At 48.5% G+C, this 27,379-nt stretch overlaps 1 protein-coding gene across 1 annotated transcript in view; it reads right to left on the reverse strand.

Annotated features, from left to right (window-relative positions):
• Positions 1 to 15,291: 15,291 nt before the first annotated feature.
• Positions 15,292 to 27,379, reverse strand: part of DMC1 (DNA meiotic recombinase 1) — a 561,673-nt gene continuing 549,585 nt past the window's right edge. Inside the window, exon 7 of the mRNA XM_068254934.1 lies at positions 15,292 to 15,695. Coding sequence (XP_068111035.1) covers positions 15,626 to 15,695 — 70 coding nt within the window. The 3' untranslated portion in view covers positions 15,292 to 15,625. The remainder of the gene's footprint in view (positions 15,696 to 27,379) is intronic.

Consider the following 27,379-nt stretch of genomic DNA (forward strand, 5'->3'; position numbering starts at 1 on the left):
TGACATCTGGTTCCTGCTCCTGCCTTCTGCCCTTCCTGATGACATCTGGTTCCTGGTTCTGCCTGCTGCCTTTCCTGATATCTGATTCCTGGTCCTTCCTGATGTTCTTCAACCTGCTGTGCATCTTGCCTGACGGCAACACCTGACGGTCTCCAGTCTGCTGTCTGCCTTTTCGCCCAATGTTTCTTGGGACCCAGGTGGATGTGAATTGGTAGTCTGGTGGAGCGTCCTGAGGCCGCTCCTCAAGGGGGGGGGGGGGTACTGTCACAATCTGTTCCTGCTGGTGACGTTTGTGAACTGTATGGACATCCTCTGTTCACCAGCAGATGTCCCCTCTCATTTCAAGAACATTTTACATTCCTCCTGAAGTTTCCTCTGCCCACCAGAAGAGGTCTCTGTATTCAAGAACTGTGTCTCTGCAGCCTTGGAAGAGGTCACATGACCATCCTGCAGAGTAGATAAGTCCAGCTACAACAGAACACTGTTGCTAGTTCATTGGTGATGATAGCCCTAGAGCCTGTGTTCTGGTCCTTTTCCTGTTACCTGATTCTTGTTACCTGATTCCTGTCTGCCTGTTACCTGATTGTTTGACTCCCTGGTGTATGATATTGGCTTTGTCTGACTATTCTTCTGCTCACCGATTGTATTGCTTGATGTCCTGGTATCTGATCTCGGCTTGTTAACTAACCTATTGCCTGCTGCATATGTCCTGCGCTTGAATGTATATTATCCTGTGTATATATATATATACAGTGGTGTGAAAAACTATTTGCCCCCTTCCTGATTTCTTATTCTTTTGCATGTTTGTCACACTTAAATGTTTCTGCTCATCAAAAACCGTTAACTATTAGTAAAAGATAACATAATTGAACACAAAATGTAGTTTTAAATGATGGTTTTTATTATTTAGTGAGGAAAAAAAACTCAAAACCTACATGGCCCTGTGTGAAAAAGAAATTGCCCCCCTTGTTAAAAAAGAACTTAACTGTGGTTTATCACACCTGAGTTCAATTTCTGTAGTCACCCCCAGGCCTGATTACTGCCACACCTGTTTCAATCAAGAAGTCACTTAAATAGGAGCTATCTGACACAGAGAAGTAGACCAAAAGCACCTCAAAAGCTAGACATCATGCCAAGATCCAAAGAAATTCAGGAACAAATGAGAACAAAAGTACTGTAATTGAGATCTATCAGTCTGGTAAAGGTTATAAAGCCATTTCTAAAGCTTTGGGACTCCAGCAAACCACAGTGAGAGCCATTATCCACAAATGGCAAAAACATGGAACAGTGATGAACCTTCCCAGGAGTGGCTGGCCGACCAAAATTACCCCAAGAGCGCAGAGAAAACTCATCCGAGAGGCCACAAAAGACCCCAGGACAACATCTAAAGAACTGCAGGCCTCACTTGCCTCAATTAAGGTCAGTGTTCACAACTCCACCATTAGAAAGAGACTGGGCAAAAACGGCCTGCATGGCAGATATCAAGGCGCAAACCACTTTTAAGCAAAAAGAACATTAAGGCTCATCTCAATTTTGCTAAAAAAACATCTCAATGATTGCCAAGACTTGTGGGAAAATACCTTGTGGACCGCAGAGACAAAAGTTGAACTTTTTGGAAGGTGCGTGTCCTGTTAAATCTGTCGTAGAAGTAAGACAGCATTTCAGCAAAAGAACATCATACCAACAGTAAAATATGGTGGTGGTAGTGTGATGGTCTGGGGTTGTTTTGCTGCTTCAGGACCTGGAAGGCTTGCTGTGATAGATGGAACCATGAATTCTACTGTCTACCCAAAAATCCTGAAGGAGAATGTCCGGCCATCTGTTCGTCAACTCAAGCTGAAGCGATTTTGGGTGCTGCAGCAGGACAATGACCCAAAAGACACCAGCAAATCCACCTCTGAATGGCTGAAGAAAAACAAAATGAAGACTAGAGTGGCCTAGTCAAAGCCCTGACCTGAATCCTATTGAGATGTTGTGGCATGACCTTAAAAAGGCAGTTCATGCTAGAAAACCCTCAAATAAAGCTGAATTACAACAATTCTGCAAAGATGAGTGGGCCAAAATTCCTCCAGAGCGCTGCAAAAGACTTGTTGCAAGTTATCGCAAACGCTTGATTGCAGTTATTGCTGCTAAGGGTGGCCCAACCAGTTATTAGGTTCAGGGGGCAATTTCTTTTTCACACAGGGCCATGTAGGTTTTGAGTTTTTTTTTCTCACTAAATAATAAAAACCATCATTTAAAACTGCATTTTGTGTTCAATTATGTTATCTTTAACTAACGGTTAATGGTTTTTGATGAGCAAAAACATTTAAGTGTGACAAACATGCAAAAGAATAAGAAATCAGGAAGGGGGCAAATAGTTTTTCACACCACTGTATATATTAGTTAGTTAGCTTAGTTAGACAGGGTCCGGGGTTCACTGTGTGCACACTGTATATACTGTAGATTTGGTTTGTGTATGTCTGATCGTAAGACATTTGCCTGCAATCGTATTGCCAGTTTGCAATCATATTGCTACTTGTACAGTTTACTTGTATTTATGTTCATGCACCAATTGCAGCATCACTTGCGTATATATCCTGCCTTTGTAAATAAACCATTACTTTATTTCACCTTTACCCTGGTTTTGGTCTTCAGTATTTCCACATTAAGTGACATTCTGCATTCAGTGCAAATCTGCTTGCACTGCTCGTTACAGCATCTAAGCCCCCTTTAAATGCAGGTCTAGTTTGCCATAACGACTTCCTGTGGCAATGCATTCCACATCTTAATCACTCTTACTGTAAATAACCCTTTCCTAAATAAATGGCTAAAACGTTTTTCCTTCATGCACAGATCATGGCAGAAGTGGTTAAGTGATAAAGATGCTAATCCTGCATTCAAAACTTTTTCTGCTGTTATGGTTTGGAGCAGGCATGCTCAGATGTACCAAAATTCGGTTCGGGTACATTCGAATTCGGGTCCGCATGACATTCGAATTCGCCTTCGACCTCGAAATTCGGTTCGAATTCATATTCGGTTTGGGGTTACACCTCAAAATTCGGTGAAAGTTCGTGTTCGCGAATTCGGGATTTTTTTGTGTTTTTTTTAAAGGGAGTTCACATTGAAATAGGTGTACTTAAAAAAACAAAACTAAAAACGTGACGTGTGGCACTGGCAGCAGGCAATGCATTGTGTGGACTGGACCCTGGCGGTGGGACCACTGACAGCAGGAGGATAAATACAACAGCAGCAGCAGGAGGAGGAGGAGGAGGAGTGGCGCGTGTGTGGCACTGGCAGCAGGCAATGCATTGTGTGGACCCTGGCGGTGGGACCACTGACAACAGGAGGATAAATACAGCAGCAGGAGGATAAATGCAGCAGCAGGAGGAGGAGTGACGTGTGGCACTTGCAGCAGGCAATGTATTGTGTTGACCCTGGCGGTGGGACCACTGACAGCAGGAGGATAAATACAACAGCAGCAGCAGGAGGAGGAGGAGTGACGTGTGTGTGGCACTGGCAGCAGGCAATGCATAGTGTGGACCCTGGCGGTGGGACCAGCAGGTGGTCCAATACAACAGCAGCAGTAGGAGGAGGAGTGATGTGTGGCACTGGCAGAAGGCAATGCATAGTGTGGACCGTGGTGGTGGGACCACTGACAGCAACAGGATAAATACAACAGCAGCAGCAGGAGGAGGAGGAGTGACGTGTGTGTGGCACTGGCAGCAGGCAATGCATAGTGTGGACCCTGGCGGTGGGACCAGCAGGTGGTCCAATACAACAGCAGCAGTAGGAGGAGGAGTGATGTGTGGCACTGGCAGAAGGCAATGCATAGTGTGGACCGTGGTGGTGGGACCACTGACAGCAACAGGATAAATACAACAGCAGCAGCAGGAGGAGGTGGAGTGACGTGTGGCACTGACAGCAGGCAATGCATAGTGTGGACCCTGGCGGTGGGACCACTGACAGCAGCAGGATAAATACAACAGCAGCAGGAGGAGGAGGAGGAGTGACGTGTGGCACTGGCAGCAGCCAATGCATAGTGTGGACCCTGGCGGTGGGACCACTGACAGCAAGAGGATAAATAAAACAGCAGGAGGAGGAGGAGGTGGAGTGACGTGTGGCACTGGCAGCAGGCACTGCATAGTGTGGACCCTGGCGGTGGGACCACTGTCAGCAGCAGGATAAATACAACAGCAGCAGCAGGTGGAGTGACGTGTGGCACTGACAGCAGGCAATGCATAGTGTGGACCCTGGCGGTGGGACCACTGACAGCAGGAGGATAAATACAACAGCAGCAGGAGGAGGTGGAGTGACATGTGGCACTGACAGCAGGCAATGCATAGTGTCGACCCTGGTGGTGGGACCACTGACAGCAGCAGGATAAATACAACAGCAGCAGCAGGAGGAGGTGGAGTGACGTGTGGCACTGACAGCAGGCAATGCATAGTGTGGACCCTGGCGGTGGGACCACTGACAGCAGCAGGATAAATACAACAGCAGCAGCAGGAGGAGGTGGAGTGACGTGTGCCACTGACAGCAGGCACTGCATAGTGTGGACCCTGGCGGTGGGACCACTGACAGCAGCAAGATGAAAATTAGTGCGGTGTAATATGTTGCCGCTTTATAAATACAATAAATACATAAATAAATTCATAGGTGAATCAATGCAGCAGGCCAGCAGCAGCAGCAGGAGGAGTCAGGTAGAAATACAATAAATACATAAATAAATTCATAGGTAAATCAATGCAGCAGGCCAGCAGCAGGAGTCAGGTAGAAATACAATAAATACATAAATAAATTCATAGGTAAATCAATGCAGCAGGCCAGCAGCAGGAGGAGTCAGGTAGAAATACAATAAATACATAAATAAATTCATAGGTAAATCAATGCAGCAGGCCAGCAGCAGCAGGAGTCAGGTAGAAATACAATAAATAAATTCATAGGTAAATCAATGCAGCAGGCCAGCAGCAGCAGGAGTCAGGTAGAAATACAATAAATACATAAATAAATTCATAGGTAAATCAATGCAGCAGCCCAGCAGCAGCAGGAGTCAGGTAGAAATACAATAAATACATAAATAAATTCATAGGTAAATCAATGCAGCAGCCCAGCAGGAGTCAGGTAGAAATACAATAAATACATAAATAAATTCATAGGTAAATCAATGCAGCAGGCCAGCAGCAGCAGGAGTCAGGTAGAAATGCAATAAATACATAAATAAATTCATAGGTAAATCAATGCAGCAGGCCAGCAGCAGCACCAGGAGTCAGGTAGAAATACAATAAATACATAAATAAATTCATAGGTAAATCAATGCAGCAGGTCAGCAGCAGCAGGAGGAGTCAGGTAGAAATACAATAAATACATAAATAAATTCATAGGTAAATCAATGCAGCAGGCCAGCAGGAGGAGGAGGAGTCGTCACTCGATGGACATATGTCTTTTTTCAACCAAAATAACTATGTCACGTATGGCAGGCAGCAGGCAATGTATTGTAATTCCCAGGCAGGCACCTCATGTCCTCCTTTCGCCGACAACAGGTGCCAGGAACGTGCCTTCTATCAAGGCCTGGTTAATCTTCAAAAATGTCAGTCTGTCCACGCCCTCTGTGGACAGGCGAGAGCGCTTCTCGGTGACCACGCCACCGGCAGCACTGAAGCACCTCTCAGACAGCACACTGGAAGGGGGGCAAGACAATACCTCCAGGGCGTACTGCGCAAGCTCCCTCCAGATGTGCAAGCGCTCCACCCAGTACTCCATGGGGTCCACAGGCTCTTCGCTGCCGGTGTCAAGCCCACTGAAGGACCCCATGTAGTCGGCCACCATCCGGATCATGCGCTGGCTGTGACTCTCACCGAAGGTGGCTGCTGCCCGCACCTCCTCTCTCGGCTGCTGTACCTTCATGTAGAACGCCTGCATCAATGACAGCAGGTCTCCTGGGCGCCTGACGCTGCTGCTGGCCGCAGGCACCTGCTGCTGGCTGCTGGACAGGGACAGAGGGAGTGGAAGGCGGGGGGAAGGCTTCCTCCAGTCGCCGAACAAGGATCTCCTGCAACTCCCTTGCTCGCTGCTCACTGTCTCTGGCAGGCAGAAACTGATCCCACCTCCCCCTCAGCCGTGGGTCCAGGATCATGCTGATGCAGGCGTCCTCCCTCGCTTGCATCCGCTTGACCCTGGGGTCTGTGCGCAGGCAGTGCAGCATGTGCGCTGCCATGGGGAACAGGGTGGACCGTCTAACAGAGACATCAGGGTCAGCGTCCTCCTCCTCCTCCTCTTGCCCCTGAGACTCTTCCTCCTCTCTCCACCCTCGCACCACTGCTGCTGCGCTCCGATGTTCCCCCCCCCAGCAGCAACGTCCAGCACCTCCAACTCCTCCTCCTCCAGGGACTCAAATACCTGCGGAGCAGTGGACTGCGCAGGCGGCTGCTGTTCCAGCTGCTTCAGGGCCTCCTCTCCCAAATCCACCAAATCGCCAAGTGCCCTGTCCAGCAGACAAAGGGCACCCACTGGCAGAGGGATGCCTGTTGTTCACTCACCAGGTTGGTTCCCTGCAGGAAGGGAGCCAACACCAAGCAGACCTGCTGCATCTGCCCCCATTGCGCATTGGTGAGGAGCTGGAGTGTGGTGCTGCTTCTGCTGCCGGTGCCAGCGACAGTGGCATCATAGATGTACTGGTTGACAGCCCTCCTCTGCTCAACCAGCCGCTCCAACATCGCCAGGGTGGAGTTCCAGCTAGTTGGCACATCTATGATGAGGCGGTGTTGTGGCAGGCCCTCCTGCTGCTGGATGTCTGCCAGTTTTGCTGCGGCAGCTGCTGAGCGGCGGAAAGTGCGCACAATTTTCTGCGCCGCTTCTAACAGCTCCTCCATCCCCAGGTAGGTGCGCATGAACTTTTGCACCACCAGGTTCAGGACGTGGGCCAAGCAAGGGACGTGGAGAAAGTCTCCACTGCTGATGGCAGACAGCAGGTTGGCGGCATTGTCGGACACCACCAATCACACAGTGAGGCCTCTGGGGGTCAGCCACGTCCTCTCCTGCTCCCTGAGGTACCGGAGCACGTTGGATGCTGTCAAGGAGTTCTTCCCCAGGCTTTTCATCTCCAGCAGCGCTTGGCAGTGGCGGGCCTTCACGCTGCTGGAGAGACGTGATCGCTTGGCGGTGGGAGATGCTGCTTCTCCGCTGACCCCGCGCGGTGGCACCACGTAGTGGGCGACTGGTGCTGCTGCGCCCGAGGATGGACCTGCTGCTTCCTCGCTCTGGCTTTCCACCAGGCTGACCCAGTGGGCCGTAAAGGACAGATAGCGCTCTGTCCCAAACCGGCAGCTCCAGGAATCCATGGTTATGTGGATCCGCGCACTGACAGCGTGATCCAGCGTGCGGCCCACGTTCTCCATGGCAGAGTGGTGCAGTGCTGGGATCGCTCTGCAGGAGAAATAGTGGCGGCTGGGGACTTGCCACTCCGGGATCCCAACCTGCTGCAGCGCTCTGATGTCACTCCCCTCCTGCACAAAGGAATATGGCAGGAGCTGGGAGCACATGGCCCGGGCAAGCAACCCGTTCAGCAACCGGATGCGCCTGTGGGCGGGAGGCAGCACCTTGGTCACACCAGGGAATGCTTCGCTGAGCAGGGTCTGGCGGCGTTTGCCTGCACGGGAGGATGAGGAGGCCACTGTGGAGGGAGCTGATGAGGCCACTGAGGACTGGTGTCTGGGGGGGGGGGGGGGGAGTGAGTTGCTGCTGTGCTCCTGCTGCTGCTGCAGGATGGGCAGCAGGGGCTGCTGCTGGATGGGCAGGAGGGTCGGCTGCTGCTGCTGCTGAAATCTGTGCAGTGGCTGTCTGGCTCCTCCCTGTGGTCAGTGGCTGGCGGCGGACCAGTCCCAGACCTGCTGCTGCTGGCAGTGGCTCCTGCAATGGCGCTTCCTCTCCTGGTGGTGCCTCGCCCTCTACCTCTGCCAGTCATTGTGCACTATACAAATACAGTAAAAAAAAATAAGTAGAAGAGTGCGGGAAAGGGTGTAAACTTCAATAAAGTCTGTGTTGGTGGTGACTTGGTGGTGACTATTAGTAGTAGTAGGCAGTAGTAGCACGCACGCAGGTAGTGCGGCAGACAGTCGGTGACAATTACAAACGGTCACACACGGTCAGACACAATCAATCAATAGGCTCGGGCAGGCGACAGACAGTCACAGGTCACTCACAACAACGGATGCTGGTGGTGGGCTGTATGTGTTGTAACTCTTATTTATTACACACACTACAGATGATAATAAAATCACACAGTAAAAGTGAAAAAAAATATAAGTGAACGGGTACTAGTAGACTAGTAGTATAGTAGTAGACACTTGTAGTAGCACGCACGCAGGTAACTAAGAAACACCTAGCGTACTACGCTACAAGTAAGTCGTGCGGCAGACAGTCGGTGACAATTACAAACGGTCACACACGGTCAGACGCAATCAATCAATAGGCTCAGGCAGGCGACAGACAGTCACAGGTCACTCACAACGGATGCTGGTGGTGGCCTGTATGTGTTGTAACTCTTATTTATTACACACACTACAGATAATAAAATCACACAGTAAAAGTGAAAAAAAATATAAGTGAACGGGTACTAGTAGACTAGTAGCATAGTAGTAGACACTAGTAGTAGTACACACGCACGCAGGTAACTAAGAAACACCTAGCGTACTACGCTACAAGTAAGTCGAGCGGCAGACAGTCGGTGACAATTACAAACGGTCACACACGGTCAGGCGCAATAAATCAATAGGCTCAGGCAGGCGACAGACAGTCACAGGTCACTCACAACGGATGCTGGTGGTGGCCTGTATGTGTTGTAACTCTTATTTATTACACACACTATGTAATGATCGGTGTCAGCAACCAGAGAGAGAATCTGATTCTTGGCGATCCGCAGTATCCCCACGAATACAGATATACCCGATTATTGAGGATCTGCGGAATCGTCAATAATCAGATATGTCTAACCTCTAGACACCTGAGAGAGTGTAAGTGTTTGGTGCAACAGTAACAACTCTGAGTGAAGACCACCAGAGGAGCTGGCGGCCTGACTCCTGAGGAATTCACCCCTGACTGTGGGTGATATTCCTGTAGCCTGTGGACCCCTGAGCGAGGGACCAAGGCTGGGGTTGCAGGAAGCCCTGCTGCTAATATAAGATCTTGCCCTGAACTGGACTAACGTAGTACAGTAGTAGCACAATCCTAGTCTTGGGTGTGAGGTCCGTATTCACAACACCCTGGAACTAGTCTGGAGCATAACATAAATGATAATACAATTCCCTAGTCTTGGGTGTGAGTTCCGTGATCATCAACACCCTGGAACTAGTCTGGAATATAACACAAAGACAATACAGTTCCCTAGTCTTGGGTGTGAGGGCCTTGATCTCAACACCCTGGAACTGGTCTAACAAATAATACAATTCAATTAGTACTTTAAGCTATCAACAGAATCTGGCTAAGTGTGGATCCCCGACTCCGGCCGGTTCTAGCACACTTTGGGATCTGACTATGGTCTGAGTGCCTTCACGCAAGTGTTAGCAATGGCAGACAACCAGCATACTGACAAGCAGCAGAACATATAGTTGCTGGACTCTGCCGCCCCGCCCGAGCCATTCAGCCAATCATGAGTCGTGCAGGAATCAGCTGATCTTCCTGATCAGCTGACACCTCCCCTGCTGGTATAAAGGTCCTGAGTTCAGGCCCACGTGCGCGTAGCTCTCCATCTGCCTATGTGCACTAACAGAACCAGCCACACCAATCGCACGCCGCTGCATGCAAACCGCCGCGCTGGACGCGGAAACAGCCGCCTTGCTGTCAGGACACGCGGCGGCTTTTCCGCATTCCACCATACTACCAGACGCGTGTCTATGCGTGCAAACCGCCGCATTGGACGCGGAGTCAGCCGTCTTGCTCTTGGCACAGGCGGCGGCTTTTCCGTGTTTTCTCACACACTACAGATGATAATAAAATCACACAGTAAAAGTGAAAAAAAAATATAAGTGAACGGGTACTAGTAGACTAGTAGTATAGTAGTAGACACTAGTAGTAGTAGTACACACGCACACAGGTAACTAAGAAACATCTAGCGTACTACGCTACAAGTAAGTCGTACGGCAGACAGTCAGTTACAATTACAAACGGTCACACACGGTCAGACGCAATCAATCAATAGGCTCGGGCAGGCGACAGACAGACACAGGTCACTCACAACGGATGCTGGTGGTGGCCTCAGTGGCGGACATACGGCCGTGCCGCCGCACGAGGGCCCCTGAAGTTCCGTTTTCTTCAGGGGCCCATTAAGTATTTTTTTTTTAATTTTTTTTAATTATTTTATTCCCCGGGGGGCCCCCCGATTCCTATCCTCCCTCCCTCCCTCACCTCGGGGGGCCCCCCTCCCGATATGCACGGCGGGAGAGCGAGCGAGCGAGCGGCAAATGCAGGAAGTCTTCAGGGCTCTCCAGGCATCCGCTAGAGGCCCAGCCGCTTAGTCTCCAATATGTCTCCAGTTGGAGACATATTGGAGACTCAGCGGCTGGGCCTCTAGCGGATGCCTGGAGAGCCCTGAAGACTTCCTGCATTTGCCGCTCGCTCTCCCGCCGCGCATATCGGGAGGGGGCCCCCCGAGGTGAGGAAGGGAGGGAGGATAGGAGTCGGGCCCCCCACCCGGATAGCTACCCACCCGGCTACCTAACCCCCTACCCACCCGGCTACCTACCTACCCACCCACCAGGCTTCCTACCTACCCACCCGACTACCTAACCACCCACCAGGCTTCCTACCTACCTACCCACCCGGCTACCTACCCACCCACCAGGCTTCCTACCTAACCACCCACCTAACTACCTAACCACCCACCCGGCTACCTACCCACCCACCAGGCTTCCTACCTAACCACCCACCCGGCTACCTACCCACCCGGCTACCTACCCACCCGGCTACCTACCTACCTACCCACCCGGCTACCTACCTAACCACCCACCCGGCTACCTACCTAACCACCCACCCGGCTACCTACCGGGCTAGTTACCAACCCACCCACCAGGCTACCTACCCACCCACCAGGCTACCTACCTACCCACCCACCAGGCTACCTACCCACCCACCAGGCTTCCTACCTACCCACCCGGCTACCTACCTAACCACCCACCCGGCTACCTACCTACCCACCCACCCGGCTACCCACCCACCAGGCTTCCTACCTACCTACCCACCCGGCTACCTACCTAACCACCCACCCGGCTACCTACCGGGCTAGTTACCAACCCACCCACCAGGCTACCTACCCACCCACCAGGCTACCTACCTAACCACCCACCCGGCTACCTACCTAACCACCCACCCGGCTACCTACCTAACCACCCACCCGGCTACCTACCGGGCTAGTTACCAACCCACCCACCAGGCTACCTACCTAACCACCCACCCGGCTACCTACCGGGCTAGTTACCAACCCACCCACCAGGCTACCTACCCACCCACCAGGCTACCTACCTAACCACCCACCCACCCACCCTTCAGGCTACCTACCTAACCACCCACCCACCAGGCTACCTACCTAACCACCCACCCGGCTACCTACCTAACCACCCACCCGGCTACCTACCGGGCTAGTTACCAACCCACCCACCAGGCTACCTACCTACCCACCCACCAGGCTACCTACCTAACCACCCACCCGGCTACCTACCGGGCTAGTTACCAACCCACCCACCAGGCTACCTACCCACCCACCAGGCTACCTACCTAACCACCCACCCACCCACCAGGCTACCTACCTAACCACCCACCCACCAGGCTACCTACCTAACCACCCACCCGGCTACCTACCTAACCACCCACCCGGCTACCTACCGGGCTAGTTACCAACCCACCCACCAGGCTACCTACCTACCCACCCACCAGGCTACCTACCTAACCACCCACCCGGCTACCTACCGGGCTAGTTACCAACCCACCCACCAGGCTACCTACCTACCCACCCACCGGGCTACCTACCTACCTAGTTACCCACCCACCAGGCTACCCACCCACCCACTCACTCACTCACCCACCCACCCACCCACTCACTCACCCACCCACTAACCCACCCACTAGGCTACCTATCCACCCAACCACCCATGGGAGCTGCGCGCCGGATGGAGGCTGGGACAGGAGGTCTGCTGCTGCAGGTGAGTAAATGTTTTTGTTTTATTTATATTAGCAGGTGTATGTTCTGGGCAGGTCTGCCACATGATTGCATGTATTTTCTGGGCATATCTGCCGACATGATTGCACGTATTTTCTGGGCATATCTGCCGACTTGTTTGCACGTATTTTCTGGGCATATCTGCCGACTTGATTGCATGTATTTTCTGGGCATATCTGCCGACTTGTTTGCACGTATTTTCTGGGCATATCTGCCGACTTGATTGCATGTATTTTCTGGGCATATCTGCCGACTTGATTGCACGTATTTTCTGGGCATATCTGCCGACATGATTGCACGTATTTTCTGGGCATATCTGCCGACATGATTGCACGTATTTTCTGGGCATATATGTGTATTTTCTTGAGAAAACCTGCACAATTATGTGAATTTTCTGGGGAAAGGGTCACCAAAACTTGGGCCCACTGTCTTTGCGTTGCACTTTTCAAGGGAACCTGAGGTGAGAATAATATTGAGGCTGACATATTTCTCTCCTTTTAAGCAATACCAGTTGCCTGGCTGCCGTGCTGGTCCTCTGCCTCTTATTCTTTCAACCATAGACCCTGAACAAGCATGCAGCAGGTCAGGGGTTTCTGACAATATTGTCAGAACTGAGAAGATTAGCTGCATGCTTGTTGCTGGTGTAATTCAGTTTATTACTGCAGCCAAATAGATCAGCAGGGCCGCCAGGCAACTAGTATTGTTTAAAAGGAAATAAACCCTCACCCCGGGTTCGCTTTAAGTTACAGTTAGCTCCGCCCTCATCCGGTCATTGCCACGCCCTTTTTTTGCCGCGGCGCTACGCGCCGCAGGTTCTATCCACTATATAAGTGAACGGGTACTAGTAGACTAGTAGTATAGTAGTAGACACTAGTAGTAGTACACACGCACGCAGGTAACTAAGAAACACCTAGCGTACTACGCTTCAAGTAAGTCGTGCGGCAGTTGGTGACAATTACAAACGGTCACACACGGTCAGACGCAATCAATCAATAGGCTCGGGCAGGCGACAGACAGTCACAGGTCACTCAACGGATGCTGGTGGTGGCCTGTATGTGTTGTAACTCTTATTTATTACACACACTACAGATGATAATAAAATCACACAGTAAAAGTGAAAAAAATACAAGTGAACGGGTACTAGTAGACTAGTAGTATAGTAGTAGACACTAGTAGTAGTACACACGCACGCAGGTAACTAAGAAACACCTAGCGTACTACGCTTCAAGTAAGTCGTGTGGCAGACAGTCGGTGACAATTACAACAATCGGTCACACACGGTCAGACGCAATCAATCAATAGGCTCGGGCAGGTGACAGACAGTCACAGGTCAGGTCACTCACAACGGATGCTGGTGGTGACCTGTCACAGTCAGTAACTAAATAACACAGTACTGAAACTAATAAAGTAACAGACTACAGCAGTAATAATTAACTAAACTAGTACTACTAAGTATACAACTAACTAGAATCCCTAACCTACCTAAGCTAGTAGTAGGCTAAGGCTACCTAGGCTAGCAGGCCTAGCCTGCACACAGACTAACACTAGCCTAGCACAGTATACACTATACACTAGCTGACTAAAAACAATCAAAATACTAGCTAACTATATAAGACAACAATAAATGTGTGTAGGAGGTGTTTAGGAAGCAAAACGCTAGGTTTAGCAGTGAAAAGCACTTGCTCAGACACAGCACAGCACTGGAGAATCTCTCAGTACCAGCAGCAGTCACACCAGTGCGTGGCTCCGCAAGATGGCCGCCGCCTTATATAGAGGAGGGGAGGGCCAGCCTCCCCTCCTCTGATTGGTTGCTAGGGTTGCCAGGTCCTCGACAGGAGGACTTCTGATTGGCCCAATCACGTCATCCCCGAATCCCGAAACCGAACCCACAGCTCCATCCGACCGATTTCAAGTGCGCACATTCGGCAGGCTTCGTATTCGGGTTTGGCTCGGATTGCAGCATTCGGGTTCGGGTTCGCATTCGGCAAACCCAAAAAAACACCAGAATTTTAGGGGAAACTTCGCATTCGGGGTCCTGCTGAGCAATCCTGGTTTGGAGTTTTCACATACCTTAGGAGCACTGGTCCTTTAATTGCCATTGCCAAACAGTTGCATGCTGGGGAGTCTTTATCTATAATATATTAATCCTCTTCCCTTTATTTCCCCCTCATTCTAATGACATAACACAGTGCACTTCCTAGTATAAACCTTGGTGGGAGTGCCTGAAGACTGGGAGGAGGGTGGGTAACGAATACATAATTAGCATGAGGAGAAAAAAAAGCATGAGGGAGGAAATGATGTCAGGAGGTCAAAGGTAACCAAGATGGAAACTGTGTAGAATAGGATTCTCTGCTTTTCCTTTATAAAATTCACAGGAATCATAAGGTGGACAGTGCAATACATCTGTTATGTAAGTAGAACTAGTATTTATCTACTTATATATATATATGTGTTTTTTTTTATTTCTAGGTTAGCATGGGTGTCACTTGTTCTTTAACCCTCCTGGCGGTTTGGCAAAATCCGCCAGGGGGCAGCAAATACGTTTTGTTTTTTTTTTAAATTTTTTCATGTAGCGAGACGAGGTCTCGCTACATGATAGCCGCCGGCGATCGGAGATCCCGTTCAAAGAACGGGATCTCCTGGAGGGCTTCCCCCGTCGCCATGGCGACACCGACGTCGTGACGTCAAAGGGGACTCCGATCCACCCCACGGCGCTGCCTGGCACTGATTGGCCAGGCAGCGCATGGGGTCTGGGGGGGTGGGGGGGGCGGCGCGTATAGCGGCGGGTAGCGGCGGCGATCGGAGGTTACACGCAGCTAGCAAAGTGCTAGCTGCGTGTAACAAAAAAAAAATTATGCAAATCGGCCCAGCGGGGCCTGAGCGGTGCCTCCCGGCGGCATAGCCCGTGCTCAGCACGGGCTTACCGCCAGGGAGGTTAAAGCACGGCTCTCTTCCTCCGGCAAATTTCCACAAAATTCACACTCTGATCCCCTGTTTTAATACTGTGTAGGTAGTTAGAAGCAGCCAGGCTAAGGGGTTCTAATGTTAGCTGCTGATGCAAATGTTGATATACACGAAGGAACAAAAAATAACAATGCCATTGATTGTTTCACTTCTATATTTGTTTATTAACTTTCAGCAAATAGGAAATACAGGATAACAGTGTGAAATAGCAAATATATCTTAGTGGGGCCTACAACATTATAGTGCCATTTTTCAGGGGAGGGGGGGGGGGCAATTCAACAAGATACATTTTAGGTTTGTTATAGGACGCCGAGGTAGGTAACCCATGCACATACAAACTTTATGCAGAAAGTTTTGCACATGGGACTCTAGTGCTGCTATATGCAAGTAAAAACATGTTAAAGTTAAAGGAATAATAAAACACTAGTTTCTAAATCTTCAGCTTCATAAAAAGTCTTCTTTTGATGGGTATGCTCACTCTTTTGCATCACTGATACCACCAGCTGTAATTGCAAATGTGGCTTCATTTTCTGGCATGTCTGGACTGTAAGGAAAAAAAAATACAGTTAATAATAAAAAATTGTATTTGTATGGGTTTTGTTTTTGAAGAAGATTTAAGCTATCATGCATTAAACTAAATTTTGCCATAAATGTACAGTATGATTGAGCAATATCTTGTTAAAGCTAATGGGAATCCATGATTAAGTAAAAAAAGTCAGATACTCGCCTAAGGAGAAGGAAGGCTCGGGTCCTAATGAGCCTTCCCTCTCCTCTCCGGGTGCCCTCGGAGCTGCGCTGGCTCCCCCGTTCAATTCCCCCACCGCGGGGACTTCGGAAGTCTTTGGGAGCCGAGTCCTCCCGAAGACGGGCAGCTCCATACTGCGCACGCGCGAGTGCGTCATAGAGGGCGCTCGTTCACGCATGCGCAGTGTAGAGCGGCCCATCTTCGGGAGTACTCGGGCTCCCGAAGCATTTCCAAAGCCTCCCTTCGGCGGGGGATCAGCGGTATTTGACCGAAATGGTCGAATACCGCTACCGTGGAGCCAGCGCAACAGCGGAGATCGGGAGAGGAGAGGGAAAGCTCTATGGGACCCAGAGCCTCCCTCTCCTGAGTATCTAAGTTTTTTATTTATAAATGGGTTCCCATTCACTTTAATATTCTATAATTGGATTGAAGTTTTAGTGTCACTCACTGTAAATATTTTGCACCCTTGTTTTCCTCTTATGGCTACATCAGTCATCCAATGCAATTATTGACTTGACTGACTGACTTGGCAGGAGACACAGCTACCTAGCCTGCAACAGTAATTATATTATTATAATACTAGTCAGTGTATACCATTCACTGCATCTGTGTGACTGCGCATTGTATTATACCAGCAGTCAGTGTATACCTTTCACTGCATCTGTGTGACTGCTCACTGTATTATACCAGTCACTGCATACCTTTCACTGCATCTGTGTGATTGCACATTGTATTATACCAGCAATCAGTGTATACCTATCACTGCATCTGTGTGACTGCACATTGTATTATATAATACCAGTCAGTGTATACTTTTCACTGCATCTGTGTGACTGCACACTGTATTATACCAGTCACTACATACCTTTCACTGCATCTGTGTGACTGCACATTGTATTATACCAGCAGTCAGTGTATACCTTTTACTGCATCTGTGTGACTGAACACTGTATTATACTAGTCACTGCATACCTTTCACTGCATCTGTGTGACTGCACATTGTATTATACCAGCAGTCAGTGTATACCTTTCACTGCAACTGTGTGACTGCACATTGTATTATACCAGCAGTCACTGCATACTTTTCACTGCATCTGTGTGACTGCACATTGTATTATACCAGCAGTCAGTGCATACCTTTTACTGTATCTCTGTGACTGCACATTGTATTATACCAGTCAGTGCATACCTTTCACTTGAATGGATGGTAATCTTGCCCTCCATAACAGATTCTCGTTAAAGGATTTGAAGTATATTCATCTCATCCTTATACAACAGTCAGCAGGGCCTCACTGTATTATACCAGCAATCAGTGCATACCTTTCAGTGCATCTGTGTGACTGCACATTGTATTATTATACCAGCCAGTGCATACCTTTCAGTGCATCTGTGTGACTGCACATTGTATTATACCAGCAGTCAGTGTATACCTTTCACTGCATCTATGTGACTGCACACTGTATTATACCAGTCAGTGCATACCTTTCACTTGAATGGATGGTAGACTTGCCCTCCATAACAGATTCTCGTTATAGGATTTCAAGTGTATTTGTCTTATGATTATACAACAGTCAGCAGGGCCTTATTGTATTATACCAGCAGTCAGTGCATACCTTTTACTGCATCTGTGTGACTGCACATTGTATTACATAGTTACATAATTATTTTGGTTGAAAAAAGACATACGTCCATCGAGTCCAACCAGATTAGTATTATTATACCAGCAATCAGTGCATACCTTTCACTACATCTGTGTGGCTGCACATTGTATTATACCAGCAGTCAGTGTGTAATGATGTGGTGTTAGTTGCACACACTTCAGAGTTTTCTGATTATTAGTGATCCGCAGTATCACTAGTAATACAGATATATTTGATTATATGGTGATCTGCGGCATCACCAATAATACAAATATTTATGCGTACTCTGGAAAACACAAGGTACATATATAATAACTTGTGGAAAACCCACCACACTGACGTTAACTCAGAGGGATGGTTACCTCTGGAAGGAAGGGCAGTGTGTGCGATTCTGCGACTAGGAAAAGGACGCAGAATAGCGTTCCTCAGCAGTAATGATATGCTGAGGAGTTACTGAGTTCCCCGCAAGAAGAACTCAGCAAGGTTAACCCTTTAGTGGAGAACCACTAAAGGGGGCGATGTCAACGGAAAATGGTTCGGTATCAGAACTAGCAAGGAAGTACCGAATCGACAGACAGAAATCAAGATCAGAGGTCAAGCCAAGGTCAGCAACGGGAAATCAGATGAGCAGAGGTACAGAATCGAGAAACACAAGGGAAGTCAGAAGCCAAGCCAATAGTCGGTAACGGTACGGGCTGGCGAAGTACAAAATCAGGAGACAAGAGAATAAAGAGGTAACAGGCAAAAGATCATACACAATATACAATGCAATTAGTACTTTAGGCTATCAACAGAAACTGGCTAAGTGTGGATCCCCAGCTCCAGCTGGTTCTAGCACACTTTGGGATCTGACTAGGGTCTGAGTGCTAACACACAAGTATTCGCTGACTGCAGACAACTTGCAACTGACAGAATGCCTGCTTTTATACTGTGCTGGACTCAAACAGCCCGCCCAGCCATTCAACCAATCACAACCTGGCTCAAGGACCTTGCAGCACAGCTCAAGGACCTTGCTGAGGTCAGCTGACCAGCTGACTGCACACGCGCGCAGCCCCTACGGGGTCCAGACTGTCATGAGAGGTGTCTCGGCGAGCAGCATGCTATGAGGCCTGTGAAGGTGTTCCAGGAGTGCAGCCTCGACGTGGAGTACGCCGAGAGGTCTGCGACTGAACGGCGGATCATGCTACCGCTGCGGACGCGGACGTTTCTCCGCGTTCTGCATGCGACCATGCGGGCGGTTGCGCTGCTGATGCGGACGCGTTCAGCCCGCTGTTGCCTTATTACACAGTGCATACCTTTCACTGCATCTGTGACTGCACATTGTATTAGTCAAGTCAGTGCATACCTTTCACTTCATCCCCTACAATATAGACAAAACAACAGGCAGAGGCCAGAGGCAGGCCACCCAGCAGGTCTGTTCGAGGTGGTGCTGATGTGATTTTGTGCGGCCCTCGACCAAAGTACAGTGTTCTGAAGGCACGTGCCATCAACTCCCAAGACTGTCAGGACGTAGTTGACTATTTAACACAGAACACCTCATCTTCCTCAGAGAAACATGACATATCTTCCTCCTCCTGCACTGATTCTGGCACCCCACTTAACACTCAGCCAGCAGCCACCACGGCTAGCACCACATCCGCTCCATTTGACAGTTCGTAGGCGTTATTTGGTGGGGAATTAACTGATTCACAGCCATTATTGTTACAAGATGAAGGCGCTAAGCATGTTACACCACCTCATATGTCTGAGTTAGGTGTCAGTATGGATGTAAGGTGTGAGAATGATGAAGTACCTGTTGTTGGTGCAGTTTTGGAGGTGTCTGATACAAGCGAAGATGTGGAGGATGATTATAATGATGATACTGCCATGAATGTCACGTGGGTTCCCAATAGACAAGATGAACAGGGGGACAGTTCAGAGGGTGTGTTAGAGAGGAGTAGGAGGAGACGAGTTGCTGAAAGGAGTAGGGGGAGCTCGTCATCAGAAACCGCTCATGACAGTGTCCGGCGGCATGTATCTCCACCTATGGACAGCCAGCCAACATGCCCTTCAAGGTCAGCTGCTGCCGCCGCTGCCGCCACCTCATCCCAGGGCTCAGCGGTGTGGAAATTATTTTGTCTGCCTCAGATGATAACGATGCCATCTGTACTCTCTGCCACCAGAAATTGAGTCATGGAAGGAGGACCAAGACCTGCGCAAGGACAACTGCCTTATGAAGGCACATGACGAAAAAGTACAAACAGCAATGGGATGACCACCAGAGGAAAAGCAGCACACAAATGCAAAGCCATCCTCCGCCTCCTTTTCCTCCTTCAGGTGCAGCATCTTCAGCCACTTTATCCCTTGCACCTTAACAGCCACCCTCCTCCACTCCGCCTCTCACCTTGAGTGATGAGCTCCTCTGCCCACAGCAGCCAGGTGTCCATTAAGGAAATCTTTGAGTGGAAGAAGCCAATGTCTGCCAGTCACCCCCTTGTCCGGCGTCTGACAGCTGGCTTGGAGGAACTGTTAGCTCGCCAGCTGTTACCATACCAGCTGGTGGACTCTGAGGCCTTCCGAAAATTTGTGGCGATTGGGAGACCGCAGTGGAAGATACCAGGCCACAATTATTTCTCTAAAAAGGCAATACCCAAACTGTACCGTGAAGTTGAAAGGTAAGTCGTGTCATCTCTGGCACACAGTGTTGGTTCGAGGGTCCATCTGACCATGGATGCCTGGTCTGAAAAGCAGGGTCAGGGCAGGTACATTACATATATAGCACATTGGGTCAACCTGGTAAACACTGGCAAGCAGGGAGTACGTGGCTGTGCAGCGGACCTAGTTGTGATACCTCCATGGCTTGCAGGCAGGCCTGCTGCCACCTCCTCTCCTTCTCCTCCTACTCCTCCTGCTACATCCTCTTTACTGTCGTCATCCTCTTCCTTGGCTGAGTGGCAGTGCTACTCTACTGGGGCTGCGATCTGCTCTCCAACTACACACCCTCAGCTCCTCAGGGCCTATGCTGCAGGTACGATGGCGTCACATCATCTTGGACATGTATTGCCTCAAAGCCGAGAGTCACACTGGAGCAGCTCTCCCGGCTGCTCTGAACAAACAGGTGGATCAGTGGCTGACCCCGCACCAACTGGAGATAGGCAACGTGGTGTGCATGGCAGATGTGCTGAATCTAATAATCCAAAGATTTGTGTGTAAGTACCCAGGCTTACAGGAGGTCCTGAAGCAGTCCAGGAAGGTGTGTGGGCATTTCAGGCGTTCCTACATGGCCATGGCACGCTTGGCCGATATTCAGCAGAGAAACAACTTGCCAGTGAGGCGCTTGATTTGTGATAGCCCGACTCACTGGAAATCAATGCTCCTCATCGTTGACCGCCTGCTACAACGGGTGAAAGCCGTCAATGAGTATCTGTACAACTACAATGAAAGGTCAGGCTCTGAGAAGCTGGGGATTTTTTTGGCTGAAGAACTGGGCACTCATGCGTAATGCCTGCAGACTCATACATCTGTTTGAGGAGGTGACAAACCTGGTGAGTCGCAGTGAAGGCGCCATCAGTGACTTGATCCCATATGCTTTCTTCCTGGACCGTGCCGTGCGTAGAGTGCTGGATCAAGCTGTAGAGGAGTGTGAACAGGAAGAGGAGGAAGAGTTGTTGGAAGCATCACGACCAGAACCAGATTTGTCATCAACACCTGTGGCAGCACAGAGGAGGGGGGAGGAGGAGTCGTCTGGGGAAGAAGTTAGACGAGGAAGATGTTTTTTTTGAGGAGGAGGCAGAAGAACAACTGCAGCAGGCATCGCAGGGGGCTTGTGCTGCTCACCTTTCCCGTGGTATTGTTCATGGCTGGGGGTAGGAGAAGAACTTACCTGACATCACTGAGAAAGAGCATGAGCTAGTAGGTCGGCATCTGACTTTGTGCAGATGGGGTCTTTCATAATGCCCAGCCTGTTGAGGGACCCCCGTATAAAAAAACTCAAGGAGAATAACCTGTACTGGGTGGCAACGCTACTAGACCCTCGGTATAAGCACAAAGTGGCGGAGATGTTACCAAATTACCAGAAATCAGAAAGGATACAGCAATTGCACAACTAGCTGGCAAGTATGCTTTACAGTGCGTTTAAGGGTGATGTCACAGCACAACGGAATAAAGGTGCCACTGCCAGTAATACTCCTCCTCCTCCCATGTCCATGCAGGCTCTAGCAAACTAATCGTGATGTCGGACATGCGGACATTCTTTAGTCCAACGCCTCACCTTAACCCTTCCGGATCCACCCTCCACCAACGTCTCGACCGGCAGGTAGCCGACTACCTGGCCTTAAGTGCGGATATAGACTCTCTGAGCAGCGATGAACCCCTGGACTACTGGGTGCGCAGGCTTGACCTGTGGCCAGAGCTGTCACTATTTGCCATCCAACTTCTGGCTTGCCCTGCCTCAAGCGTCCTGTCAGAAAGGACCTTCAGCTCAGTTGGATTCATTGTCAGTGAGAAGAGAAGTCGCCTAGATCAAAAATGTGTTCAGTACCTCACTTTTATGAAAATGAGTGAGGCATGGATGCCGGAGGGCTACTGCCTACCCGAAGACTAAGTCAGTCCCCACACACAGCATCTCTGCCTGCAGGCCGTGTGACAGCCTGCCCGAAGACGAAGTCAGTTCCCGCACAGCATCTCTGCCTGTAGGCCGCTTGACTGCCTTCTCGACCACCACCAACAGGGTCCAGGAAACCAGGTGGTTTCCTGAATTTTTAAGGCCGCTACTATCAGTGGCCGCTAACGAAAACAATAATTTCTCTGGTGCGTGTACATGCCTAATTTTTTCTGGCTGCACTGCGGCTGCAACAACAAAACAAAAAGACACGTACAAGTGTCAATTCCCCTTCGTGATCGTTACCTTGCCGTGGTGAAGGGGCTTTCACATCACAATGAAGCAATTACCTATATGAGTGTGTTGGGGGGCACACCCAAGATAATAAGGTTGTTGCTTCATTGTGGACAGACCAAGTTCGATCAGCTGGACAGTCACTGTTGTTCTGTGATTGAGCTACCTCAGCCCGACCATATGGTCTTAAAAACGTCCATCGCCTGCACTCTCGCCATTGTGCGCACCAGTCCAGCTGTTTGCGGTGCGTTACACAGTGAGTTTGGTCTGTCAGTGTGAAGCAGTACACTACCTGGTCCCTGTCTACACATGCGAGATGTTTTCAAGCACTTTATGCCTCCAATTTAGGAATGCAATGTGATTTCTGCCCTTTAGGGATTATAATCCTACTGTGCGTCAAATCCGTAATTTTCCCTGGGACTTTTGGCATGTATCCCACTCCGCCATGCCCCCCTAGAGGAGTTAGACCCCTTGAAACATCTTTTCCATCACTTTTGTGGCCAGAAACCGTGTTTGTAGTTTTTCAAGTTCGCCTGCCCTCTGAAGTTTATTACGGTTCGCCGAGTTTGCAGGTTCGCAAACTTTTGCGGAGGTTCGCGTTCGAGGTTTTGTGAACCGAAAATGTGAGGTTTAAGCCATCTCTAGTCATATCCTGTACAATATCCAATCATATTCAATCACAAATACTGTATATCATTACAATTCAAAAACCTGAGAAACATTAGTTTAAGTATTGTATTCTGTTCCTCATTATTAACCTAATCTCGTCACAATAATAACCTTAATTATTCAAAGGGACTTCCTAAATTATGGTAAGCTCTATAGACAACAAGGTAGTTGGAGGAGCACCCAAGCAAAAAGGACTTGTTTGAAAAATGGCGTGCCTAAGTCCACGGTCTCAGCACCGAAGAGACCAGTCAATCAAAAAGTCGAGAAGACTGGCACCTCATAAAATAAAGTAATATACAGGGAGTACAGAATTATTAGGCAAGTTGTATTTTAAAGGAATAATTTTATTATTGAACAACCATGTTCTCAATGAACCCAAGAAACTCATTAATATCAAAGCTGAATATTTTTGAAAGTAGTTTTTAGTTTGTTTTTAGTTTGAGCTATTTTAGGGGGATATCTGTGTGTGCAGGTGACTATTACTGTGCATAATTATTAGGCAACTTAACAAAAAACAAATATATACCCATTTCAATGATTTTTTTTTTACCAGTGTGTAACGATCGGTGTAACACAGAGAGAATCTGATTACCGGTGATCTGCAGTATCACTGGGAATACAGATATATACCAGATTATAGATGATCTGCAGTATCACCGATAATCCGATATACCAGCTAACCTCTGGACACCTGAGTAGAGTGAGGGTGTTTGGTGCAAACAGTAATATTTAGAGGACTGGGCCTCAGAGCAGTAAGGAGTACTGCCTAATTCCTTCTGGACTCTCCTGGAGGGAGGAGTCAGACTGAGAGAAGGAACAACAGAATGAGAGTGACACTCAAGAGGGAGTGTCACTATCAGGACTGAGAACTGCCTCTAACAGTAAGGTCGGTTCTCGAGGTCGGACAAGCCAGGTCGTAAACACACGGACAGATAAAGTACAGATTCAGAAGGCAGAGGCGAAGTTTAAAGTACAGGCAGGGTTCGGCAACAGAGTATCAGAAATATCGAGGTACAAAATCAGAAGGCAGATGCAGAGTCTAAGGACGAGCCGGGATTCAGCAACAGAGTATCAGAATGACAAAGTACAGGATCAGAGTTCTGGAGAATGGTGAGGCAGGCAGGAGGTCATAACAGATAATCACAATCAAACTAGTACTTTAAACTATCAACAAATCTAGCTAAGTGTAGGATTACAGCTCCAGCTGGTCCCAGCACACTTTCGGATCTGACTCTGGTCTGCGTGCTACCACGTAGTGATCGCAACGCCAGACAACCAGCAACTGAACAGCCAGCAGTATATATACCAGAACACTCTCCAGGCCCCTCCCAAATGCTGGACCAATGAGAGGTGTAAAAATTGTCAGCTGACCGGCCTGGTCAGCTGACTCACTTCTGGCTGTTATATAAGCTCTGCCTCTGTGCGCGCGCGCGTGTCACTCTGAATCTTGGTGGACTATCAGTCCCAGCCACACCAGTACTGTTTTGCAATGTATCCAGCGAACCGAGTGTGGGAGCCGCCGCACCACTCACTACACCAGCGGCGACTTCCCCATGCTCAACCCTTTTGTCAGGACCCCTGCTATGCGGCAAGTTCGCCGCCTCCGAAGCGGATTCCGCCGCTCCCAATGCGGATTCCGCCGCTCTGCCTATGCGGCGGTTTTTCCGCGTTGTGACGCCATGCTGGACGCGGAAACAGCCGCCTCACCTTGAGAAACGGCGGCTTTTCCGCGTATCTTCACACAGTGAAACCAATATAACATCTCAACATTTACAAATATACATTTCTGACATTCACAAACAAAACAAAAACAAATCAGTGACCAATATAGCCACCTTTCTTTGCAAGGACACTCAAAAGCCTGCCATCCATGGATTCTGTCAGTGTTTTGATCTGTTCACCATCAGCATTGCGTGCAGCAGCAACCACAGCCTCCCAGACACTGTTCAAAGAGGTGTACTGTTTTCCCTCCTTCTAAATCTCACATTTTATGATGGACCACAGGTTCTCAATTGGGTTCAGATCAGGTGAACAAGGAGGCCATGTCATTAGTTTTTCTTCTTTTATACCCTTTCTTGCCAGCTACGCTGTGGAGTACTTGGATGCGTGTGATGGAGCATTGTCCTGCATGAAAATCATGTTTTTCTTGAAGGATGCAGACTTCTTCCTGTACCACTGCTTGAAGAAGGTGTCTTCCAGAAACTGGCAGTAGGACTGGGAATTGAGCTTGACTCCATCCTCAACCGAAAAGGCCCCACAAGCTCATCTTTGCTGATACCAGCCCAAACCAGTACTCCACCTCCACCTTGCTGGCGTCTGAGTCGGACTGGAGCTCTCTGCCCTTTACCAATCCAGCCACGGGCCCATCCATCTGGCCCATCAAGACTCACTCTCGTTTCATCAGTCCATAAAACCTTAGAAAAATCAGTCTTGAGATATTTTTTGGCCCAGTCTTGACGTTTCAGCTTGTGTGTCTTGTTTAGTGGTGGTCGTCTTTCAGCCTTTCTTACCTTGGCCATGTCTCTGAGTATTGCACACCTTGTGCTTTTGGGCACTCCAGTGATGTTGCAGCTCTGAAATATGGCCAAACTGGTGGCAAGTGGCATCTTGGCAGCTGCATGCTTGACTTTTCTCAGTTCATGGGCAGTTATTTTACGCCTTGGTTTTTCCACACGCTTCTTGCGACCCTGTTGACTATTTTGAATGAAATGCTTGATTGTTCGATGATCACGCTTCAGAAGCTTTGCAATTTTAAGAGTGCTGCATCCCTCTGCAAGATATCTCACTCTTTTTTGTCAAGCCTGTCAAGTCCTTCTTTTGACCCAGGAAAGGAAGTTGCCTAATAATTATGCACACCTGATATAGGGTGTTGATGTCATTAGACCACACCCCTTCTCATTACAGAGATGCACATCACCTAATATGCTTAATTGGTAGTAGGCTTTCGAGCCTATACAGCTTGGAGTAAGACAACATGCATAAAGAGGATGATGTGGTCAAAATACTCATTTGCCTAATAATTCTGCACTCCCTGTATAGCTCTTTATTGGGAAAATCCTTAAAATGACATCCAAGTCAATGCTGCCATGGCTTGAGAAAGGGCACATTAGCTTGAAACAGCGGGCTGTCGCCATTGCCATATTTTATATTGACTTGGATGTCATTTTAATGATTTCCCAATAAAGAGCTATATTTTACTTTACTTTATGCAGTCTTATCGACTTTTTTATGGTAAGATCTATATTTTTCCTTTGTTATACCTTCCATTTTCCCATAGGACAGAAAAGATGAAAAGAAGAAGAAAAAGAAAAAAAAGGCTACCCCCCCCCCCCCCCCAAAAAGGAGGGGGGGCACAGGATTTAAGGTTTTCTCTTCCCCCTTTCCGCCTCTCCTTCCTCCTCTCTCTACTACCCATCAGCATGGCAGCTGACTGTAATTCTATTTCTATACTCCAGCCAAGGTAACCAATGTCTTGGAAACTCTTCTTCCTTATTTTTTGTGAATGACACTAATTCCTCCATCCTCAATGTATTCACCACATCCACTAGATCTTCTTCCCCAACACTTTCATTCCCTTTCCAATGCTTGGCAATAAGGTACCTCACTGAAGCCATAGTGTGTCCAAGGCTTTGCTCCTTTGCATGCTTTGTTTTCCCGGAAAACATCGATAGTAATGCAATTTCTGGCGAACGGTCAATTTGACACTCATTCATTTCCTCATACCACTTAAACACTATCTCCCATATATTCTGCACTCTTTAACCACTTCAGCCTTTAGTCGTTTTCACTTTATGCATCCGAGCAATTTTCACCTCCCATTCATTAGCCTATAACTTTATCACTACTTATCACAATGAACTGATCTATATCTTGTTTTTTCCGACACCAATTAGGCTTTCTTTGGGTGGTACATTTTGCTAAGAGCCACTTTACTGTAAATGCATTTTAACAGGAAGAATAAGAAAAAAACGGAAAAAAATCATTATTTCTCAGTTTTCAGCCATTATAGTTTAAAATAATACAGGCCTCCATAATTAAAACTCACGTATTGTATTTGCCTATATGTCCCGGTTATTACACCATTAAAATTATGTCCCTATCACAATGTATGGCGACAATATTTTATTTGGAAATAAAGGTGCATTTTTTCTGTTTTGCATCTATCACTATTTACAAGTTTAAAATAAAAAAAATATAGAGATATTTCATCTTTACATTGATATTTAAAAAGTTTAGACCCTTAGGTAAATATTTACATGTTTTGTTTTTTATTGTAATGTTTTTTGTTTTTTTATATATTA

The sequence above is a fragment of the Hyperolius riggenbachi genome, chromosome 9 (assembly GCF_040937935.1).
Source record: "Hyperolius riggenbachi isolate aHypRig1 chromosome 9, aHypRig1.pri, whole genome shotgun sequence".
Lineage (NCBI taxonomy): Eukaryota > Metazoa > Chordata > Amphibia > Anura > Hyperoliidae > Hyperolius > Hyperolius riggenbachi.